This window comes from Cervus canadensis, chromosome 28 (assembly GCF_019320065.1).
Source record: "Cervus canadensis isolate Bull #8, Minnesota chromosome 28, ASM1932006v1, whole genome shotgun sequence".
NCBI lineage: Eukaryota > Metazoa > Chordata > Mammalia > Artiodactyla > Cervidae > Cervus > Cervus canadensis.
Window position 1 is genome coordinate 50,112,884 of NC_057413.1, and position 24,000 is coordinate 50,136,883.

The 24,000-nt window shown below is 48.0% G+C and overlaps 1 protein-coding gene across 4 annotated transcripts in view; it reads left to right on the plus strand.

Annotated features, from left to right (window-relative positions):
* The window catches only part of LOC122429550 (translation initiation factor IF-2-like), a 45,011-nt gene that overhangs the window by 13,557 nt on the left and 7,454 nt on the right, over positions 1 to 24,000 (plus strand). Inside the window, exons 1-2 of one of the 4 annotated variants that reach the window (XM_043449972.1) lie at positions 1,500 to 1,827; positions 6,389 to 6,488. The exons of 1 other annotated variant lie outside the window; for it this stretch is intronic. In XM_043449972.1, coding sequence (XP_043305907.1) covers positions 1,648 to 1,827; positions 6,389 to 6,488 — 280 coding nt within the window. In that variant the 5' untranslated portion in view covers positions 1,500 to 1,647. Of the gene's footprint in view, positions 1 to 1,499; positions 1,828 to 1,858; positions 2,126 to 6,388; positions 6,489 to 24,000 lie in introns of those variants that run through there. 2 more of the 4 variants (XM_043449973.1, XM_043449974.1) reach the window with 2 other exon arrangements.

Below are 24,000 nucleotides of genomic sequence, written 5' to 3' on the forward strand. Positions count from 1 at the left end.
AGTGTTGCAAATACAGTGCTCTATTTAAGGGTCTGTCAGCATTTCCATAATAAACCTCTATTTTCAGGAGTCCATAATATTGCCAGAGAGAGGGACACACACACAGAGGGACAGAGAGAGAAAGAAAACCCATCTAAAATATATGTTTGGTGGGGTCCGTCGGGGACTTGATTTTTCATCCAGATCTGTACACGCCTGCAACCACACATTCTTCTGTGTCTGTGTGGTGGTGCCAGTTATGTGCCAGGCGTCTCTGGACCCTGCCCAGTGGGGCTTCGGCTTTAAAGCAGGATGTTCTGTGTTCCCGGGAAGCAAGCGGCAGCGCGCTGGGTGGCTGGCAGGCTCCCTTTCCAGACCCCAGCTGACTGCCAAGTTGCATCTCGGCTTTAAGAAAAGAAAACATTTTTTGCCCTTACTTCTGGTTTGTTTGTGTGTGTGTTTGTTTGTTTTGGTTAACTTAGACATGTTGAACCTCAAATAATAATACTAAGGTCATGCATAATAATAATAGCATTGGACATATTACTGAATATTATTTACCATCATTGAATATTGATATTATTATGAATAATATCAATATTATTATTGAATGATATTACTGAATTATTAGCTTGAATAATAATAATGATGATGATGATATTATTTATTATGAATACTAGCAATAAATTATGAGCACTAGCAATAAAAAGCCCTAATATTGCTAGTATTTGTAGTAAATAACATCACCATTGTTATTATTCAAAGCTAATAATTCATGTTAGCGTTAGTGTTAATTGGTCAGTCATGCCCAACTCTCTGTGATCCCATGGACTACAGCCCACCAGGCTCCTCTGTCCATGGGATTTTCCAGGCAAGGATACTGGAGTGGTTTGCCATTTCCTTCTCCAGTAATTCAGTGATATTATTCAATAATGATATTGATATTATTCACAATATCACTATTCAATAATAGTAAATAATATTCAGTAATATTATACATTCAATACTATTATTATGCATATCATTAATATTTATTATTTGAGATTCAACCTAGCATGTGCTTGAGTTAACCAAAACAAACTTAAGTGCCCAATACATGCCTGGCACTTAACAAATATTATTTAATTTTCCTACCTTATAACAGTCCTGCAAAGGAGCAGTTATTTTCCCTGAAGTTCAGAGGATGCAAACAAGCTGAGGGAAGATGACTTGCCTGGCAGAGTCACTTCAGGGTGACTAAGGCAGTCACCGAGTCAGGTCCCGGGCTCCACAAAAGTTGTAGGAGGCATCTTTCAGGCGGGAGGAGCCCCTTTAGAGAGTGAGACTAGGAGACGGATGGACTCAGAGACAACACAGGCAGGACCAGAGAGGGCTGGGGGAACTGGCCAATCAGGAAGAAAGGTCTCGAAGGCCATTTAACAACTCTTGATGCATAAGCTGAGTTGGTAATAGTGTCTCTGGTTGAGCCTGGATAAAAATATCTGAAGTCTTTTCGAGGCTTAACTTTGTGACAAGCTTGCGCTTTCACATGGGTTGTCTCGTTTACTTCCCAGTTTGAGCAAGGCAGAGAGTGAGTTTTATGGAGATTTGGATAAGATGCCAGGATTATATAACCAGGAAGTGGCAGAGTTCCCGGGTCTGGAATCCTGGTTCTTGATGTGATGCTTTATGGCCCCGCGGGAACCAGTCTCGCGCGCTCTCTCTCTCTCTCCATTTGGAAGGTACATTGTGAATCGAGACAGGAAGCTGAAACTCAGGATCCTCTTGCTTTATGTGGGAGATCCTGTCTTGGAACTGCTGATGGACCCTTTCCAGGAGTTTGTGTGTTGGCATTTAACAGAGAGAAAGGTAATATACACCCCTGGCGCATGGGGAGGACGCGGGGACCAGCAATGGAGGCAGAGACCACCCTCCACACTGTGTTCGCAGCCAACCACTGGGAAACTATTTTGTAAACTCCCGATCCCTGGTGGGTGGTGTGATTTAATTCTTTTTCCTTCTTCTTTTCTGGGGCAGCTTTGGGGTTGCTAGTTCCAGCTGAGGCTAGAAGTGATAACACAGCCCAGGGAGCAGCAAGAATGGGAAGATTTCTCACTAAGAAAAATGTTCTTCCTTCTTCTTGAAGCAAAATCAGGAAAGTGTATGGGTGGGTATTAGTTACTGAGGTGTTTTCCTGCTCTCAAAGCTAAGGGTGAATCTCAGACTTCTGAAGAAAGGATTCAAACAGCCTTTGGAATGCAGAATGCATTTATCTTATTGAAAACAACTCTGGGAGGCTGCAAATTCTGTTCAACAAGTCTTTATTGAGGGTCCTCTAAGGGGTCAGTGTTGTGTGTTATCTCCACAAGGGACGTGGTTCAACTGGCATAAAAATCTGACTCTAGTGAGTGTTGGAATAAAATGGTGGAGAGGCCCCTTCATGTTGCCAGAACCTAAACACTAATTAGAGCAAACGCCACATTAGTGCTACTGGGATTAAGAAGTGAAGTGACCAGTGTCCATTCAGAACCAGAGCTATTTACTTAACCAACCAATATTTACTGAGCAACTTCTATATGCTGGACCCTGAACCAGGAGCTGAGGATTTGGCAATGAACAGGCAAAGGTAGTTCCTGCTTTCACAGGACTTAAGTCTAGGTGGGAACTGAGACACTGGACAGACAATTATGTGCTCAGTCGAAGCCGACTCTGCGACCACATGGACTGTAGCCCACCAGTGTCTTCTGTCCATGGGTATTCTCCAGGCAAGAATATTGGAGTGGGTTGCCATTTCCTCCTCCAAGGGATCTTCCCAACCCAGGGATTGAACCCACGTCTCCTGTGGCTCCTGCATGGGTGGGCGGATTCTTTACCACTGAGCCACCTGGGAAGTCCCCATAGATGATTATAAAAAAAATATATATGTAGATAATTATACTAAGAATTAAATAATTGATTTCAGTAATTTAACTAGATATATCGAAGTATTAGAAATAAATTCAGTTCAAGTTATGAATGTAACTAAACTTCTAAACTTAAGAAATACTTTATTAAGTGATTATAACTGTGATAAGCTCTTCAGAGGAAAATATGAGGTCCTATGAAAACGGCTAACAGAGGGACTAGATCTGTTAGAAGGCATTCAGCTGCAAGGAACAGAAACCCAACAGTGACTTGTATAAGTAGGGCTTATTCTTGTTATTCACATAACAAGAAGTCCCAAAGAGGGATTTGTTGGTGTTGGTTCTGTGATGTCATTAAGGATGCAGGTCCTTTTCACGCCTTCTCCCATCTTCAGCATGATGGAGTTTTGATTCTTGGGCTTATGGTCCCATGATGACAGGATGGCTGCTGCAGCTCTGCGTTCAAAGTCAGGAAGCACAGGGAAGGGAGTATACCAGAGAGCTCTTTTGTTTAACATCAGTGTATTTCATCAGCAGCAAAATTTCTTTCCCAGAAATCTTTCAGCAGACTTTCTGTTAATTCATTAGCCAGAACTGGGTTTTTTTTTAGGGAAGACTATAGAAAAGACAACGAGGTCAGCAATTGCGTAGGTATAACTGGAAGTAACACTGGTGGAATGTCTTACAGACCACATTCGTGTGTCTTAAGTTGTGTGAGTCTGCCATCAAGTCTGTGAGGAACAGAGCAATTTGTCTGATGAAGATATTGAGGCTTAACCGGGGCACTTGCCCAAGTACACACAGTTAGCCCTCCTATGGCCAGGGGTCCTCAGCTCATTCCTGGGTGCTTGCACTGCCCTGTGTCCAGGTTTTAGGACAATCCTGAGCCCTAGATATATTCTGAAGAGAGATGCAAGAGTGTGAGGGTTTGCAGAACAGCAAGAGTGTGTTTTCTGAGATGTTTGCTTGGGAACTCACAGTTTAGATGTCCCTAGGGTGGACAGTCACATGGTGGGAACACAGTCCAGCAGGGATGCAAGAAGCCGTCTTCTGATAGCAAAGTCAGAGTCTCATGGTGGAGCCTTTGGGGTTCATTCTTGCCAGGATATAAAAACAGGTATAACAAATAGCATCTGCTGATGGGGCTGTGACCTCATTTCCAGACAACTTTGGAAATATTGATTTTCAATGTTTTTGAGTAACCCTCAACCCCTGGCATCCAACTCAGGCCAAAGGTGGGCTGTTTAACAACTGGGATAAATGACTAAATGTTAAAGACACAGATTCTCATGGTGTTTGAAAGGCACCCAGGGCAGTCATCGTGCCCGTCACTTGCAGCATCCTGATCTGTGTCCCCTCCCCGATCTCCCAGCATGCCACGTGTGCCTGTCACGGCAGGGATGATGTCCTTGGCGGCTTCCACTCTCCCCGCCATCTCTCTCGCCTCTTGGGTCTGGGTTGTTCTGAGGTTTTCTGTTGTCTGTTGCTGGCCTGGTGGAAGGAGAGACAGATTTGCTGGCTTGGGAATCATCCCATGAAAATCAGGATGGGCAGGATGCCCGGAGACGCACCACCGTCCTTGAGTTACGCCAGTGGAAACAGGAGTCATGTACCCTGTGTTGGAGGACGTGTAAAACTGACACTGTTTACCAGATGTTCCAGGGTTTTACGAGCTCTACAAGACCTTCTGTTAAGTAACACTTATTTGAAAAAAAGCAAAGCTTGCCTGCTCTGAGTGGAAAGTTTTTGTTTTGGAGTCTTTTTTTTTTTTTTTTTTTTTTAATCTTTTGGATGAAGTCAGCTGCACCTGTTTTCACAGCAGAGTTCCAGCCTGCAAGGGGCCACTTCTGGTGAGTGACAGGCAGAAGAGAAGTATGTGGCAGGCAACCTGGTCCTGATTTAAAAGGCCAGAGACCAGAGGTCCAGGCTTATGGATGCAGACACACACACTTACAGACAGGCACGCAGAAGTGCACCCTCCTTTAAGGCAACAAACATGCTCCTGAAATGTTGGATGTGAATCACACATTTTTGTAGCCTCACTTAGGATATCCCTTCCTTGTGCAATATGTTGCTTCTTCAACAAATAACTACCATTAAGTTCACCCTTAGTGTTTACTTGGATTTTCAAAAAGTAGAGTAAAATGACATCTGTCTTTATCACGTGCCGTGGAAAGCAGTGCATTAGGAAGCAGCCATTGATCATAGCTGGTGTCTTGAGAATGTTATACCAGACGGTGAATGATCTTAGATAATTAGAAGTGACAGAGAGCAAGAAGGTGCTCTGTAGGCGCAGAGGGGAATTCTGTTTGGTAGGGTACCAGCAGGGCCAGAACACTGCTACACACAGAGAACAGACTGGGAGTACCATCTAAAGGGGCCTTGGGGTGTGATGAAATTCACATGGACACTACCCCACCCCTCACGTCCCACCCTATCCAACTTCGTTTTGGGAGGAAGAGGAGGAGGATGTCTGGGTTGTTGTGTTTGTCCTACCAGTCAGTATATTTTGAGCAGAACTCAGTTATAGCCCAGCAACAATCTTTAAAATTATAGATAGCACCACATCCACAAGATAGAAGTCTTCTGACTTTTTATTTTTTAGATAATTTTTTTTACTCAAGGATTTTGTTTAAAGTTTATTCATAGGAACATTTCAATAGCAGCTTTTGTCTTATTTTTATTTTATTTTGTTTTGGCTGTGTGGTATGGCATGCTGGACCCTAGTTCCCAGACCAGTCATTGAACTAGCATCCTCTGCACTGGAAGTGCTGAGTCTTAACTGCTGGACCACAGGAAAGTCCCCGTCTTCTGACTTCTAATCAGAGATTACTTAATTGCATGCATGTATCTGTCTTTGTCTCTTTGTCCAATGTCCATTGTCAAAATCTAGACTTTTATTAGGAGTGAGGGCTTTTATTACCCTTTACTCTTGGGCTTCCCTTGTGGCTCAGCTAGTAAAAAAATCCTCCTGCAAGGCAGGAGACCTGAGTTTGATCCCTGGGTTGGGAAGATCCCCTGGAGAAGGGTACAGCTACCCACTCCAGTATTCTGACCTGGAGAATTCCATGGACTGTATAGTCCATGGGGTCGCAAAGAGTTGGACACGACTTTCTCTTTCACTGCTGTGTGGAGAAAGGTGAGTGGAGATCAGGGTGGGAATATTAGGCTGCACTGGTGCCCTGCAGGGGAAGTGTTGAAGAGGCAGATATTGGAGATAAGAAAAAAGACCATGAAAGAGAAAAAGGTGTGCGTTATAAAAGAACACCAGTATGCATGCTCTTCCAGTTATACAGAAGGCATATGGATGTTCACAGACAGAAATATAAAGAGTTGGGTTACCCAAATCTTAGTGGTGATTAACAGACTAGTGGATTTCAAGTTAGTTTTAGTTTCTTATATTTTTCTAGAGTTTGAGTTTTTTTTAACTGTTTATTCTTTTTGAATCAGAAAAAAATGACAAAATCAACACATACATTTCAGATCTTAAGGTGTCCCTCTGCTCATTTCCCCTCTCGGAATCCTAGATGCAGACTGGAGATGTGGCCTCCAGGAGAGAAGAGAAGAAGAAATGGAGCCCTTTACCCCACAGTTCGGGCCTGTATCCTCTTCTCTCTGGAGAACCAGGTGTTGATAACAAGCAGATATCTCAGCATCAGTATCATCCCTGAGGAAGCTGGGTTTGCAGAGGCTGTGGTTAGACGCAAGGCTTAGCCTCAGCTACTTCCCCCCACATTGCTCTTTTCAACAGATTAAGAACCACCAAGAATGCACGTCACCACATAAAACCAAGTTCACTAACTTGCTGCAGTGAGGGGAACAGGCCCTGAAAAGCCATGGGCATCTCAGGAGGAAGGGCTGGGGAGAGGCTTATTATAAGATCTGGGCTCAGACTGAATGATGGGCAGGGAGGAACCAGGGAAAAAGAGGGCTATTCTGGATTGCAGGTGAACACGAAGTGGGGCCTGTTTAGTAAGTTATATCTCAACCATCTCCCAGGCAGGAGGAAAGAAGCAGGGTTGAGGATGTCATCTACAAGACAATCACTAAAAGGCAGTCACTTTGTTTATGGCATGGCCTGGGGAGAAACACTGCGTTCTGTGTTGCCATGGGGCAACACCCCCCTTGCCATGGGGCTTGCCTGAGACTTTTGGGGAGGTCTCCATGTGATGAGGGGCAAGGCAGACTTTCATGTTTCCACTCTCGGGGATCCAGGGGGTCCAGCTGTCTTTCCTGGAGAGGGGCAGTTGGAGTCTGGGGTCTGATGGAGCCTACTCTGTCCACAGGCCTGGCTCTGGGAGGGGGCTAAGGATGGAATGAATCTTTTGGACACAGGTGTTTAGCAAGCAAGTACAGATTCCTCCAAACCTCCTGAAAGATCTTCAGGATCCTTCCTTATAAGCCTGAGGAATCCTGCCTGGATTTCTCCTGATCCTGTACCTCTCTGTACCTCTGTCTTCTCACCTGTGAAGAGGGAAAATTATACCACTTTCTCTAACTAAGGGAGAAGGAAATGGCAACCCGCTCCAGTATTCTTGCCTGGAGAATCCCAGGGACAGAGGAGCCTGGTGGGCTGTCATCTATGGGGTTGCACAGAATCGGACACGACTGAAGTGACTTAGCAGCAGCAGCAGCTCTAATTAAGACCAAAATGGCATTGAGTGAAACCCACATTGTAAGCTCTAAGAACTTCTAACTTCAAAGAGAAAGATGTCCATATGTCAATGTCTTTTATTTTTGTAAAGGTTTTTTTTTTGATGTGGACCATTTTTAAAGTCTTTATTGAGTTTGTTATAATATTACTTCCATTGTACCTTTTGGTTTTTTGGCCTCCAGTCATGTTGGAGCCCAGCTCCCTGACCAATCTTCATTGGAAGGTGAAGTCTTTAACCACTGGACTGCCAGAGAAGTCCCATGTCAACGTCTTAACATGGGGTGAAATCTTACTCTGTGGGCAGAAGCAAACAGCGGCCTCATGGCTGATGGCATCTACCTGCCTGGCATCCCTGGGCTCCTGGAGGCATCGCCAAGGCAGCTGCTTCCTGTTTCTCTTCCCTTCTCTGCTCACCCTACCTTGTCCCCTTCCAGTGGACCTCTCTGACCCTTGACTCCCCTGTGACTGCTCTCCCCTATGGCTTCTCAACCTGGACTTGGCCTTGGCCTTCTTCTTCAGGCAGGAGGGTGGAGGGCCTGCGGCCAAAGGGCTGGAAGGGAAGGTCTGAGTCTCAGTCTTCTGACTCAGGCCACCAGGCTGCCGTGTGAATGGAAAACAAGAAAGGCCAAGTCAACAGCAAAAGCAACAGCCACGCACACCAAGTTGAGACGTTCCCTTCACTTAGAGGGTGGTGGGCAGGCATGGGAAGGAGGATGCATTTTCCTACCATATTAGGATCAGATGAGTGGTGGTTGTTTGGGGCTGGGCTCTAACAAACTCTTGGAGAGCACCTCAGAACTGCAGATGAAGCCCCAGGTTGATCTCATTGGGGCACTCAAGAAGCACTGCCAAGTATTTGTAGTGTCAAGAAATTATAAAGCGTGCCGGTGGTCTGGGAGCTGGATGGGGTGCATGTGTTTGCGACGGCTTTGTGACTTGGTGACAGGCCTTTTTGATTCCCTTCACCTAGAAATCCGTTAGGATCTGCCAGAGAAAGAAATGAAATGTAGACGGCCCTGAATCCATTTCCTCCATTTCTTCTGCTGCTCCCTTTCCCCCTTATCTGGAGAAGGCAAGGATTTTTTTTTATGGCCCCTGGCGTGATTTGTATTTAATTATCACAGTTCAGATTTTCCTCTACCGCACTGGAAGCCTGAATCAGCTTCCACTTCATCCCTGGACTCTGGAATAGCATAGCTCCCTGTTAGCGATTATTGCTGCCATTTGGGAAGTCTGCAGCCAGCCCAGTGTAAGGCCTGATCATTTTGCTTTAATTAAGCTTCAAAGGAGAACCGGAGTCTCCATCTTATCTGCAGTTTGCTCCTTTAATTCCTTCTCCACGGTGCCTGCTGTTGGTGGGAAGTGCCGCCCCGCCTCTGAATGGTGGGGGTGGCATGGGGGGGACCCTCCTCGTCTGGCCCAGCCTTGCCTGGCGAATGAATTTCTCTGAACCTCTTCCAAGGGCCTCCTTTCGATTTTCCCCGATTTCTACAGGGAACTAATTGCTAATGATCTTGAAAAAAAAAAAAATCCCCTTGAGCGTTTCTGACTACTACCAGCTCAGAAGGAAGAAGTGTGTGTGTGTGTGGGGGGGGGGGGGTGGCTAGCAGGAAGAAAGGGGGCGCAAGGGCTGCTGCTGAGCCCACCACCAGAGAGCTTCCAGCAGGACGCCTGTTTCCAGCTCTAGGGAAAGCATTTCACCCTCAGCAAGATACTCTCTCGCTGCCTCCCCATCCTTTTCCTTTTGTAGAATTTTCCTTGTGAAACTAACCACGGTGTGTGTGTGCGTGCGCATGTGTGTGCGTGTGTGTGTGTGTGGTGTGCACACCCACAGCGGCAGCTTTTTGTCCACCGGATGGAATTTTCAGTTTTTTACCTCCAGCCACCAGCTACTGCGCTCCTGAGAAGGAACATTTGTAACCCAGCATTCTTGATGTGGTCCTCGATTAATAAACAGGAACCCACCTTTCGAGGCCGACGGGGGGGAAACAATTTTTTTCCTGTTCGCCGCCCCTGCGCGTCGGGTCCATGAATGGGGGCTTTGAGAACTCGCCCTTCGGCGCGGCCACATGGCAAAGTGCGGCTCACACCTCCGCCCGACCCTCCCGAGGTGCGGCCGAGCCTCCGCCCGGGGCCGCCCTGGTCCTGCGGTTCCGCGCTGGCCGCCCCGTCGGGCCGCCGCGCCAGGGCTGAGAGCGCCCAGGCTCCTCCCTGGGACGAGCGCCCGACCCACCAGGAAGAAGCCGGGGAGACCACCGGCATCCATCCTCCCCTCCCCCAGCCCGAAAATAACCGTATTTATATTTACTCGTTTGCGTGCCCTTTTGCGGCCTTCCTCCCTAGTCACGTCGCTCCGTTGGGAAAGCGTTTGTGGTGAAATGTTCCTCCCTTCTTTTTCCTTTCCTCTGCCTCCCCTCCTCTCTCATCTTGGTTTAGTGGGTCCTCACCCTCCCACATTACAGGTTGGGGTTCCTCTGGCCTCTTCCCTGTCCTGCCCCTGAGCTCTGAGCTCTGCTGGTTTTGCTGGGACTTCAGGCAAACCTGAAGTGAGAACAATGACCTCCATCAGGCCCCTGCAGACAGAGAGGGTGTGTTAAGGGCTGGGACTCCCATCTACAGATCCCGCAGTCTGAGACAGAAATGATGGAGGCTTTGTTAGTTACAATCAGGAGGATAAAGGAGCCGCAGCACTGAAACTGGAAAGGGCTTATCCTGAGCGCTTCGCGGCTGCCCAGGAGGGCTCTTCTGTCTGGGCCAAGGCACCTTCTCATCATCCTGGGCGTCTTCCAGTTGACTTCTGCTGGGAACCGGTTTTAGAGCGTCCCTAACTGGAAGCACTGACCTGGCGCCTGGCTGGGGGAAGTAGGGAGGGGGCAGAAGTGAACCCATTTTGCTCTCTCCTCCTGCCTGTGATCCTACCCTCTTGCCCCAAATAGACCAGCTGGGAAGATGGAGGTAGGGTCACTTGCATTCATTCTTGTCAGGATTAAAGTCATACTTGCTCTGCCACAGTCTCTGAGTTCTTCCCAGGAAAGGGCTTTGCAGAGGAGAAGGGACTGTCAGGTCTAGTTAGAGCAGATGAGTGGTAAGGGGGTGGGGGCTGTCTTTTCTGGGATACAATTTGCAGACCAGGTAAGGCTAGCTCAGGGGCTCTCACCCTGTAATTCTGTGATTGGAATTGAATGAGGTGGGACCTTTGGTCTCCTGTGGCCTCATGTGTTGGCAGAGAGGGAGTCTGGATTTGATCTTCATGGGGGAGAGAGGCTGAAGAACAGGAATGGAAAGCTTTGGGGAAATGGAAGGGAGACTCGTTTTTAGTTCTCTCTCTGCTGTGAATCTGAGAGCACCACCCCCCCGCCCCCATGAGACAAGCCAGGAAGGAACCACTGTGCTCATATCCCAGATGGACACATGGAGATTCCAAGCTTCACAGCGAACACACCAAAGCACAGAGCGTGGGTGTCCCCTGAATGGTGCTTCTTCACCGCCCCAGCAGGTACTCAGGCCAGGGAGAGGAAGAAGAAGAAACAGGAGCTGGCTGGCAGATGCTTGGTGTGGTTCTTAGAAACCCTGTTCGTTGCCCAGGGCATATCATCTGCCTGATTCCCACCCGATTCCCACCCTTCTTTATAGGGACAGCATGGGGGAAAATGAGGAGGAAGTGATGTGCAGAAGCACTGTCAGCAGTGATACTGCCCCGGATGGCAGTGGCCACACAGATCCTTTGCAAGTGAGCTCTGTTTGTAAAGCTTCCATGTCGGTGACCTGTGGGAACTGGCCTGGCTTCTCCAAATGCCCTGGCCCCGTCTGTTGGCTTGGCCCTGACAGCCCTCCAACCCCCACCCACTCCAACATCACCAGCATTCCCAGGAAGCTAGCAGAGCACCCCTCTCTTCCCCCTGACTTGAAGAAAGCAACACTGGCTTATGGATGTATGTCCAGGTCATAGAGTGGTTGGCAGACATCCAAGACAAGGGCACAGGTCCCAGAGCCTGTCACACCGACACTACAGTGACCTCCGACCCCCATGGCACCAGGAGGTGAGAGCTGATTCATGAGGGGCTCTAAAGAAGTTAGACTTGGTCCAAGAAGGCAGTCAGCGGGAGGGTGAGAGTTGTAATTAAAAGAGTCGTCCCAGCCCCAGTGCTGGGTCTCAACTTTTCTGGGCTTTGGAGTGCTTTTCTTGCCCTGATGCTGGTACTGCTGGGGATAGGCAGCTGAGGGGTCTGGCTTTTCACAAGGGCCCCTGGTGGAAAGAATAGCTTTCGGTATCCCCTCACTATCCCAGGGCGAAACACACCCTGACAAAGACCAGAGGGAATCCCTCCTTGGCCAAAGGGCTTCTTCCTCCTGAGACAGTTAAGAGTTCTGGAAGATGAGGCATTTCTAGTCTTCTGGCCTGAGGAAGGCAGAGGTGTTGGTCTTTAATGAGTGTTGGCCTAGGCACCATCCTTGCTGGGTGCTGTACATCATTCATGAGAAGAGCTGACGTCTACTGAAGCATTGACTGAAGAGATGTCAGTTCCTTGAAATAGCCTTCCAAAGAGGGGGTTTCAAGGTTAAGCAAATTTGGAAGACCGCAAATTCTGCATCCCTCTCATGGTGATTACGAAGGTGCCAAGAAGTCTTGTTGTACTTTGTTCAGGTGCCGAGAAGTCTTGTTGTACTTTGTTCAGCTCTGAATGTTTTAGTATTTCTCCACTGAAGTTTCATGGTACTTCATTTAACAGCCTCTGGGAAATGCGAAGTAAAACACAATGAAAGAGAGTAAAATATAGATAAGGAAGACACAAGTAAATAAGTTTCTTCCCAAAGCATATGGGATTGGAAGAGGAGATTTCACATATGACGTTTTTCTGATTTGGTTTTTATTTCTTCAGGGATGAATGAAACACTGTTGACAGGGGGTGAGGGGTGGGGGTGCTCTATGACCGTAGACAACATGGCCCCTACTCTTGTCCTTTTTTTGTCCTTAAGTGTTTTGTCTTGTTTTTTTTTGATGTGGACCATTTTTAAAGTCTTTATTGAATTTGTTACAATATTGCTTCTGTTGTCTATGTTCTGGTTTTTTGGCCATGAGGCATGTGGGATCTTAGCTTCCCGACCAGGGATTGAACCCACACCCCTCCTGCGTTGGAAAGTGAAGTCTTGACCATCAGACCACCAGGGAAGTCCCAACCTACTCTTCTCTTGTTGAGGAGGCAACACACACACACACACACACAGACACACACGTACACACCCACACATGCATACACATATGCACACACACACACACACATACACACACACACATACACATACACACACACACATACACACACCCTAGGGTAACTCACTCTCCGGGAGAGGAGTATGGACTCTGGGACGGGAGAATTTGAGGCAGGTGTGGGAGAGAAAGGCAGGAGGGGATGCCAGAGGGGGCCCAGGGGCAGGAGGACAGTGCCTTGAGGTGTCCTGTCCCCAAGCTCAGGCAGTGTGGGGAGGCAGCCCGTCTGGGGTCCTGAGGGCCCACGGAGGGTCAGCCGTGCCATCTCTGGAGACGCCCCCTCCCCTGGCATGAGGCTGTGAGCTGCCATCATTTGTCCAGTGAGCCTCACGCTGAAGGCAGAGTTCAGAGGAAACGTGACTCTGGCTGCTTTCTGTCACTTTGGGACTGTCTTGTGCCCACAACCTCCGAGGCCTCAGGACGGACAGAGGGTGTGGACAGAAGTCATGTCGGTGGCCCCGAGCGGGGACATTTGTGTGTGTCCAGAGGAGGAGGTGACACATGTGGGCGTGCCCAGAGGCCAGGCCAGGGCCGGGGGCGTTCTTGGCCGCTGTCTCACGGCTGCCCCAGCAGCTGCCTGGGTGTTTTCCCACATTCCACATGGGACACTGATGTCAGAAAGCCCCGAGCGGGGAAGCGCCTCCTTGGGGACAGCAGGGCCCTGCTCTGCCCCTGCCCAGTGGCCCAGAGCCCGGAGGAGGCTCCAGGCTCACATCAGAGAGTGCCTGTCCTGGAGGCAGAAGCAAATTTACCAACCTGGGTTCAAAGTCAAGTTTGATTTAAGTTATCAAAACGTATGACATGTTCAAAACAAGGGGTGCGGTGGGGAGCACAGGCTGAGGAGAGGCAGGGATCAGAGATGAAGAGGAAATAGCCAGTTGAGAGGGGACCTGGGTCCAACCAGCTGGCTCCTCATCTGATAATCCACATGAGGAGGGAGAAGGTTTTGGCTGTTTGAAGAAGAAAAAAAAAGCAGGAGTAGAATTATGAATAGAATTTATTAAAAGATAAAGAAGAGCGGGCCAAGAAATGACTTAGAGGATTTCTGAAGCCCTCTTAGCTCACAGCCCTTGTTCTAAGTCATGTAAGACACAGGGATGGAGGGGGTGGGGAAGAGGAAAGAGAAAGTGTTAGTTGCTCAGTCATGTCCGACTCTTTGAGACCCCATGACTATAGTCCACTGGGCTCCACTGTCCATGGAGTTTTCCAGGCAAGAATACTGGAGTGGGTTGCCATTTCCTTCTCCAAGGGATCTGCCCGACCCAGGGATTGAACCCCGGTCTCCTGCATTGCAGGCAGACTCTTTACCTGCAAGGGGAAGAGGAGACCAGGACAGAACTCATGACCAGGAGCAGGATCCCACTCTGGAACTGTGTTTTCTTCTCTCCTGTAAATTCTTTAATCCCAGGACCTTAAAACACTGGACATATTTGCAACAATTCAGCCTCATTGCCTGCCCTTGGGAGGTGCTCATTTTGTATATGGGGGAACCACAGTGTGGCCCAGGATGCCGGGGGATGAGTTTGAAAGAAAATGTTTCCAGGGCCTGCCAGTAAGAGAGACCAGCTCAGGCTCAGAGAAATCCTGACTCCCGCCAGTGCCCACCCCAGGGTTGCATCTCAGCAAGAAAACTGCAAAACAGATGGTAGATGGCCAAGAAAAGGAAAGCTTCTATTAGTTTAAAATATATGTGTGTGTGTGTGTGTATATATATATATAGTTATAATAAAAATAATTTAAAATAAATCTACATATTACGTTTTAGAATGGATAAATAACAAGGTCCTACTGTATAGCACAGGGAACTATATTCAATATCCTGTGATAAACCATCATGGAAAAGAATATTAAAAAAAAAGAATATAAAATAAATCTATAAAATAAAATCTACAATCTATAATAACATTTTTTAAAATTTAGAAATCATAGTTCACTAAGATTCAATTCCTTCTTACCCAACAGCCTCATTTAATTCTCTTGTTTTGCCTTCACAAGTCAGTGAAAGGGCAGCAATTCAGAAAAACAGTTTTTTCCCAGAATAAGAAGAAAACTGAAGAGTTGTCTCTGTGGATGGTGGTGAGAAGATGGGAAGAGAAGGGAAAGGATTTAGGGGAAGGAGAAGAAAGGGAGATGGGGTGAGGGGAAGAGGAAAATTACCTTCTTCACCTTGGTTGAAAGAGCCCCAGAAAATATTCATCTTATGTTTGCCTCAGAATGGCAGAAGGTGTAGGAGCTCTGAGAACTTTGCTTCAGACTGGAATTTTCCTTCCCAAGTTCGACGTTTTACAACGGAGAATGCTCTGGTCCTCCCGGCTGGGGGGAGGTCTAAGGTGGGGAAGGGACTACATAGGTGAGGTGGAGGTGACTTCAGGGCACGAGGTGCTTAATTTTCCTCAGTGTCTAGGTGACTCCCTTAGTGTCTGCCCTTCGTTTTCTGCACTTGAAAGGGCAGCATAAAAACATTGGCCTTGCAGCTCACTCAGTTCAGCCACTCAGTCGTGTCTGAGTGTCTGCAATCCCATGGACTACAGCACGCCAGGCTTCCCTGTCCATCGCTAACTCCCAGAGTTTGCTCAAACTCATGTCCATCAAGTCGGTGATGCCATCCAACCATCTCATCCTCTGTCATCCCCTTCTCCTCCTGCCCTCAGTCTTTCCTAGCATCAGGGTCTTTTCCAATGAGTCGGCTCTTCACATCAGGTGGCCAAAGTATTGGAGTTTCAGCTTCAGCATCAGTCCTTCCAATGAATACTCAGGACTGATTTCCTTTAGGATGGACTGGTTCAATCTCCTTGCAGTCCAAGGGACTCTCAACTCACTAGAATGTTTGGAAATTCTCTGCTCTATTTATAAAGGCTCCATCTTCTGTGGCTCCATGGCAGGGTGTTAACACACTATAACGACGCCGATTCCTTGTTGTTTGCATAATGTATGACAGTTTGCAAAATGCTTCTACACCCCTTCCCAGGAACCCCGAGTGAGGCCAGGCTCCACATACAGTTTAGCAGTCACGTTTAAACATTCCGTGTGTATTGATTATTTAAAGCATAGTTGATTTACATTATTACATGAGTTTCAAGTGTACAGCATAGTCATTCAATGTCTATTTAGAACTTCACTTATTTATTATTTATGTATCTTTGACTGCGATTCATCTTCGTTGCTGTGCATGGACTTTCTCTAGTCCCTGCTGTTGAGCTACTCCCTAGCTGTGGTGCGCAGGACTCTCATTGAGGCAGCTTCTCTTGCTGAAGAACACAGGGCTTTGGAGGGCAGGCTCAGTGGTCGTGGTGCATGGGCTTCGTTGCCCAGGGGCATGTGGAATCTTCTGGACAAGGGATTGAACCTATGTCCCCGGCATTGGCAGGCAGATTCTTTACCGCTGGGTCACCAGGGAAGTCCTAGTCACTCACTATTTTTATAGATTACACTCCATTAAAACTTGTTATAAGATAATAGCTGCAATTCCTTGTGACAGACAATATATGCTTACTGTTTATTTTTTTCGTACATATTAGTTTGCATCTCTTGATCCCACACCCCTGTTTTGTCCCTTTCCCTTCTCTCTCCCTTTGGATAAGCACTAATTTGTTCTTTGTATCTGTGAGTCTGTTTTGCATATATACTCATCTGTATGACAGCTTAGATCCCACATATAAGTGCTATCACAGGGCATTTGTCTTTCTCTGGCTGATTCATTTCATTCAGCTGATCCTCTCCAACTCCCTCCATGTGGCTGCAGATGGCAAAATTTCATTCTTTTTAATGGCTGAGCAGTATTCCCTTCATTTTAATTTCCAGGATCTTGTGAAAGATGTCATCGATCCAAGAGTTCCCCCCTCCCCACCCCCAGACTCTGGAGGGAATTATAAACCATCACTAGCAGAGACTGGTTGTGGCTGATCTTCACTGGCAAGCGATCTCTAGTCCTGGCAGTCATAAGTCACACACGAAATGGTAATTAATCTGCTCTGTTTGGCTATCTCAGATTGCTTGTTAACATCAGTAAAATTGAACCCATAAATCTACCTGCCTACCTAGTCTGGCTCACCTGGACCTTGCAGGGGCTGTTCTAGGATCTTGTCAGGAACATTGTAAATCTAAGAAATCTCTCTCCTCCACGCCTCTTCTCATCCCCACCCCTCCTCCCGCCATTCCCCCCGCCAAACCCTCAAACATCAAGACCAACAGACATCATACAAGAGAGCTTAATTCTGCAAAGGAAGGCAACCGCATCAACACTGATCTTTCTGTCCATCTCGAGAATATGATATCCTGATGAAACTGAGTTTCTTATCTCCTCTAATTTGGCGACAATGGGGAAGGAAAGTGGGGGGCGGGCCAGGGGAGGCTTACGGGCTGTCGTCCTCAGTTACTCAGCCAAGAGGTGCTTTTCAGGGTGCTCCAGAAGGGAAGGGGGCCCCTGCAAGTCACACCATGTGTCACAGTGCTTCACATTGACTCACGGCCAGATCTTGAAAAAAATTCACAGAAGTCAGGAAATTCCCAGCGAATGGTCTCATCTCACCCTCTGCTGACCCTGCAGTGAGCGTAGGTAGGGTCAGGCTGGAGGGCGTTTTTTTTAAAAAGGGGAAAAAAATCAAAGCACTCCTGTTGATTCTGCATGCCCAGGGACAGGGCAGGGTCCTAACTGGCCTGGCTGAAGACAGAGCATCAGCCTCCAGCCCCAGTGCCCTGGGGCAGCCGGCGCTGGTCTGTTTCTTCATTCGCGACCTTTTATTTTTGCAGAAGATTCCCTTCTCTGCTCTCCTCTCCCTCCGCCCATCCTTGGCTTTATTTCCCCTTCGGGAACAGCATCTTTCTTTCTGGGCAGAGCAAGATGCCCAAGATCCACCCTCCCCCCCAACCCCCTCCAATGGACAGGGCCAAGTTTAGAGTTGGGGCTGCTCATTTGAGCTTTGTGTGTAATTGAACCTGGCACAAAGGGTTATCATTAGGAGGGATGGCATGGGATGAAGAAAAGGGAAAACTCAGACCCAAATTAGAAAAGCTTTCCCAAGGAGACACACAGCGGCATGGCTTGGGGGGGGTCCAATCTCTGAGGAGTTCTCCAAGGACTAGGTATTAAACATGCTGCGGGAACTCATATGGCCAGTTTCTTGGCATTATTTGGGTCTGTGTTCAAGGGGTGGGCAACAGACACCAGAGGCATCAGATGTTAAGACTGAGGCTCTGCTCCCAAGGCTGCTTGGAATCCTGAGCAAAACGGGGTAATTTGTGTAATAGATGTTTACCGAGCGTGTCCAGAGCTGGGCACCGCCATTTTGGTCCAGAGGACAATGAAGGTCCCGGAGGGTGCTGAGCCTTTTCTTCTGCTCGGCTACTGACCCAGGGATACCCCTGTCCAGAACCTTGCTGCTTCAGGCCTGGGGAAATGGGACCCTCCCTCCCCCACCCGCCCTGTGGGTGGGATGCTCCACGCTTCCTCACTCCCTGTGGGTCCACAGTTTGCCGAGGGGGCATCGTAACAAGGCAAGGAGGTTTCCTCCCTGAAGTGCTGTCTCTGCTGAGCGGGTGAGTGGACGCGTGTGGCCACCTGCCCGACCTCAGGGGTCCCGGAGCCCAGCCCGTGGCCCAGAGCCCAGCCACGTGAAGGGGTCCCGGAGGCCGGCCATGTGAAGAGGGCCCTTGCTAGGGGCACAGCGCCGCACCCGCCCAGCTGTCCCTCCGCCTGTTGACTCTCATCAAGGAGCTGGCAGCACAGGGCCCCAGTGATCCCCAGCCCCCCCGCCAGACCGTCTCTCCTCCCTGCATTCCTGGTGGCGTCCCAGCTCCGGGTGACCCCGGGTTCTAATATTCTTGGGTTGGTTCAGACTACCCAGCTGGCCGTGCTCCGGGCTGCGGGCCTTGTTAAAGCCAAAATGCCGTCTTTTACAGCCTGGCTCTTTCCATCAAATTCATCAAGCAGCCCGCTTTTTCTTTTCTTTTTTAACAAGCGAGATGGCCCCTTTGGTGAGCTCCCTTGTTGCTGGGGAGAGAAGGGGAGCCGGCAGGGAGCCTGAGCTGCAGCAGGGTCTGGTCTGGGCCCGTGTTATTGTTATTTTTTAAAATGATAGTTTACAGAAAAATAAAGTTCAAAGGTGAGTGCCCTTCCAGGAGGAAGGATTAAGCGGGTGGATTTGGAAATTGTTCAACCCTGGAGGCATTGCTAGGGAACATAATCTATTTTGAATTTTTCTTTGGGAGCCAAAGTTGGTTATGGTGTGGGAATAGCTTTTGCCTTCTGTCTCTCCCTTCCTCTATACTACAAACACGGGCATGCCAAGGAATATACAGGTTGTACAAACAGCTCTTCCCCAAAATCACATAAAGACATTATATATAGTCACATGTCTCCTTCCAAATGGGTGTGCTCGTAAAGACACATAGAGATATCCCTCACACCCTATATGTAAAGAACAGCCAATTTAGAAGTTGGCAGAGGAGTCCTGTCTGAGTGAGTAGAAAAGCCTGGCTCAAGGCTTAACAAACAATCCCATAAAACCCAGGCCTGCTTTTATTGAATGGCGATGCATGAAAGATCCAGGGTGGCCAGCTTGAACCATACAGGAGCCAGCTTTCATAGTATTGTCCATAAAGGGTGGCAGGAAGGTCTCTTTTTGTGGAAATTTAATCCATTCCTAGAAAAAAAAATTTTTTTTTTTTTTTTTTTTGCTTCAAACACTGGTTGGCTGGGCTTCATGCTTGTGTCTCTTTCTTCTCTAATATCATTTTAGCTCCTTGAGTGGCCTAGAGGTTCCTTTTACATTTGATCTTCCTACCTCCCGCCTCACCCCCTCTGTTCAGCCTCCACAAGGCTGGCTGCCAGAGTAATCTTTTAAAAATGCAAATCAAATCAATCACTCTCCTACTTAAAATCCTTCAGTGGCTTCCCTTTGCTCAAATTCAAATTCCTTAGCCCTCAGACAAGCCCCTCCTTCCTTGTTACCTTGTAAAGTCATTTCCTGCAAATCTCCCAACCCTGGGCACCCTATGCTTCTGCTACTTTAAATTGTCTTTCAGGCCACAATCCCCAAGCCTCGTCTTAATTTGACTCCCTCCACGTGGAATGACTCCCCGGCTATGAGTGGGACAGTGAGAGCATCTTGTGGACAGAAGGTGCATGCGTGCATGCTAACTCACTTTAGTTGTGTCCAACTCTTTGCGACCCTACGGACCATAGCCCGCCAGGATCCTCTGTCCACGGGATTCTTTTAATGCTGAATACTGGCAAGAATACTGGAGTGGGTTGTCATGCCCTCCTCCAAGTGTGGGGGGATGGGGATAGTCCTTTCAACTGGGGGGTCCAGAGAAGATCTCTGGAGAAGGTGACTTTAAGTGAAGACTGGAGGTGGTAATGGAATGAGCCATGTGGATGTTTGAAGGGGGAGCGTGCCAGGCAGGACAGCAAGTGCAAAGGCCCTGAGGTTGGAACGTGTCTGAGACCTTCCAGGAATTGTTGCAGCAGAGTGAACAAGGAAGGAGTGGGGTGGCTAGTAGCCTGGCTGAGAACCTTGAGGCTCTTGAACTGAAACAATTCTCACCTTTTTTTGGTGGCCAGTGGTACTACTGAGAAATGGGGGCCCCGAGGAGCCAGCAGCTTGGCTGTGAAGTGCTTGGAGGGGTTGATATAACTTTGTTTATAAAAGCACAATGAGTCTAAAAGTGGATCTAAATGTGCTAGACTCCAGACTTTACTTTCCTAGAACCTATGTCAATGGTCTCAGCAAAGCTGTTTTAGAACTTTTCACCATGGTGATTGAAAATGGAGTGGTCTGTGATGCACCAATGTTTATGTCCAGGTCTGTGGAAAGGGTCTTCATCCTTAGGGGATTTTGGGGGTATTGAACCTACATCTGATCTGTAATGTTCTCAACAATAATTTATCAGTCTTTCTCATTATGCTTTTAAAAACAGTCCCAGAAAGGTCATCCATCCAACAAGCATGTGGATAAAATTGTGAATTAGGGTGTCATCCCCTGCTTTTCTTTTTTTTTATTAGTCGTAAAATATATATAGAGTACATTTACCATGGTACCCATTTTAAAGTGCACAGTTCCATGGCATTAAGTACCTTCCCACTGTTAGATAACCGTCATCATTATGCATCTCTGGAACATTCTCATCCTCCCAAGCTGAAAGTTCGCACCCATTAAATACTAACTGCCCACTCGCCTCTCCTCTCACCCTGGGACAACACCCTCCTCCTCTCTGCCTCTATGAATTTGACTATCCCAGGAACCTCAGCCAACAGAAATCATCTAATATTTTCTGTATCAGCTTTTGTTAATGGCTTATTTCACTCAGCATAATGTCTCAAGGTTTACCCACGAGCGTGTATCAAAATTTCCTTCTTTTTTAAGATTGAGTAAAATGGTCCATTATGCTGCCTAGGTGGCTTATTGGTTAAGAATCTGCCTGCAATGCAGGAGATGTGGGTTTGATCCCTGGGTCAGCCAGATCCCCTGGAGAAGGAAACGGCAACCCACTTCAGTATTCTTGCCTAGGGAATCCCATGGATGGCGGACTACAGTCCATGGGGTTGCAGAGTCAGATACGACTTAGTGACTAAGAGTGAGCATGAGCACTCCATTACGCAGAGATCACGTTTGGCTTACCCATCCATCCATGGACACGCGGGGTGCTTCTGCATTTTGGCCGTTGTGAATAATGCTGTCGTGAACGTGGGCAGACAGACACCTCTGTCGCTTCTTTTCTCCCTCTCTTTAAAGGTAGTCTTTGGCCAGGAGCACCTTTTGGCTGGTCGAATCAGTCTCTGTCTGCCCTTCTGCCTTCCCAACTACTTTTTTACTAAGTCAACTGATGATGAACACCTCTTCTCATTAGCCTAGCCTTCTGCCATTAGGAAATTGGAGGCTGGATGATTCACACGGAAGTAAAGGGTGATGACTTCTCCCGTGTCACCCTTGGGAAGTCACTCGTGTTGCTGGAAACAGAAACCACAGATCTCCCCTGGGCTGGGCCTCCTGATCCTCAGAAGGTGGCCCCTCAGGGGCCCAGCACCCCAGTGGGTAGGCAGTGTTCTCCTGGGAGAGTTTGCGAGTACATCCTGGTCAGGGCTACTGGGCATCTCTTCAAAGGTCCTGGCCCACTGGCAGTAGCAGAGATTGGATGAAGCTATGACATGGCTTCAGAGGCCTCTAGGCCAGCCTGTTCTGCTCAGCAGCTCTAGACTATACTGCTGTGCTCCAAAAGCTGGCCTAAACAGTATTTCCAAATGAACACAAAATATGCAAATTAAAAAAAGAAATCTACATAAAGAAATTTCACATACTTTCAAAGTGGAGAAGGCCCTGATATGAGTGAGAATGGAATCGACACGAATGGTGTGGGAGTCAGACAGATACAGATCAAGTCTTGGCAGCTGTGGGCTTGGTAAAACTACTCAAATTCTGTGAACGTCAGTTTCTCCGTTTGCAAATGGCAAGAGGGTCACTGTCAGGGTTCAATAGGAAATTGTGTAAGAATTGCTTTTGTTGACTAACCCTAGTTGTGTATTAGTGTTATATTATAGAAGGGGTCCTTTTGAGGGGTTCTCTGGTGGTCCAGTGGTTAAGACTTTGCCTTCCAAGGCAGGAGGTGCTGGTTCCATCCCTGGTTGGGGTGCTAAGATCCCAACAGAAGCGAAATTGTAACAAATTGAATAAAGACTATAAAAATGGAGTCAGCAGGCATAGAGAACAGACTTGTGGACACAGTGTGAGGGGGAGAGGGAGGGATGAATGAAACAGGAACGTTGAAACATACATATTACCATATGCAAAACAGATAGCCAGTGGGATTTGCTGTATGGTGCAGGGAGCTCAAACCTGTGTTCTCTGACGACCTAGAGGGGTGGGATAGGGTGGGGGTGGGAGAGAGGGTCAAGAGGAGGGGACACATGTGTACCTATGGCTGATTCATGATGACGTATGGCAGAAATGAGCATGGTATTGTAAAGCAATTACCTTCCAATTAAAAGTAAATAAAAATAAATAATAAATAAAAGTTAATAAGTCTTCCCTGGTGGCTCAGATGGTAAAGAATCTGCCTGCAATGCAGGAGACCTAGGTTTGATCCCTGGGTTGGGAAGATCCCCTGGAGAAGGGAATGGCAAACCTCTCCAGTATTCTGGCCTGGAGAATTCCATGGACAGAGGAGCCTGGCGGCCTAAAGTCAGTGGGATCACAAAGAGTCGGACACAACTCAGTGACTAACACACTTTTAAAATCTAGGATGGCTGAGCACCATCCCCACAGATCAGGACTGAATTGGCTGAGGCATCGATAGTGTTTACGAAGTTCCCCGAGTGATTTTAATAAGCAGTCAAGGTGGCAAATCATCAGCCCAGACGGTGGCCAACCTTGCACAGATGGAGGCTCTCCTCGGCCCTCGTCTCATCCTCGCAAACCCCATAAAGCACGTGGCCTCCTCCACACATGATGACCGTGAGTAGGGTACTGAATGTAGTAGAGCCTCAGTTTCCTCCACAGTAAAATGAGATAAAGAGCAGAATCCAACTCGTAATGTTCCACGGAGACTAGAAGAGAGAACTGAGCACATGGCTTGAAGAGAGCGAGCACTCTGTCAATGCCAGCTCTCACTGGGAGCTCGGTCAGTGTCAAGTCAGCAATCCCACGGTCTTCTCACCCCCTCCAGAAACACCAACCCTGCTCTCCCCTGCCCGGCTGCCCCGCTCCAGCTCTCCTGCTGAGCCACGTTCCTGGGAGATGCCTGGTGAGAACTTGAGATCACACTGAGTCAGAGGTATTTGTAGGCGTGACTCACCAGGTCTTAAAACCAGAAGATTGCCCTGTGGGCCTCATGACGTTTCTGGAAAATAAAAGGAGTGAATATTATTGGGTTGAGTTCATCAGACACTCACCCTCCCTTTTGTGTGCTGGGGTTTCTGAAAGCAGCAGGCGGCGGCCCAGCCAAGTCTGAACCATCAAAGGCCAGGGCCCGGCTGCAGTGCTGAGAGATGTTGCTTCTCCTCCAGACAGGTTTCATCCTCTTCCCACAGACTTCTGCTTCTCTGGTTCCCCGCCCAAGGCTACCCTGTTTCTCCTCCCTCTAGGCTCCTGAGAAAATGTTCCCACGGGCTGCCTCTACTGAGGTGTGTCAGAGCTGAGCTATGCTGCAGGGCTGGGTATGGATTGGGAAGGGGCCACCCAGATAAGAAAGGGAAAGTTGCCTTCAAGAGTCAGAATTCGGGG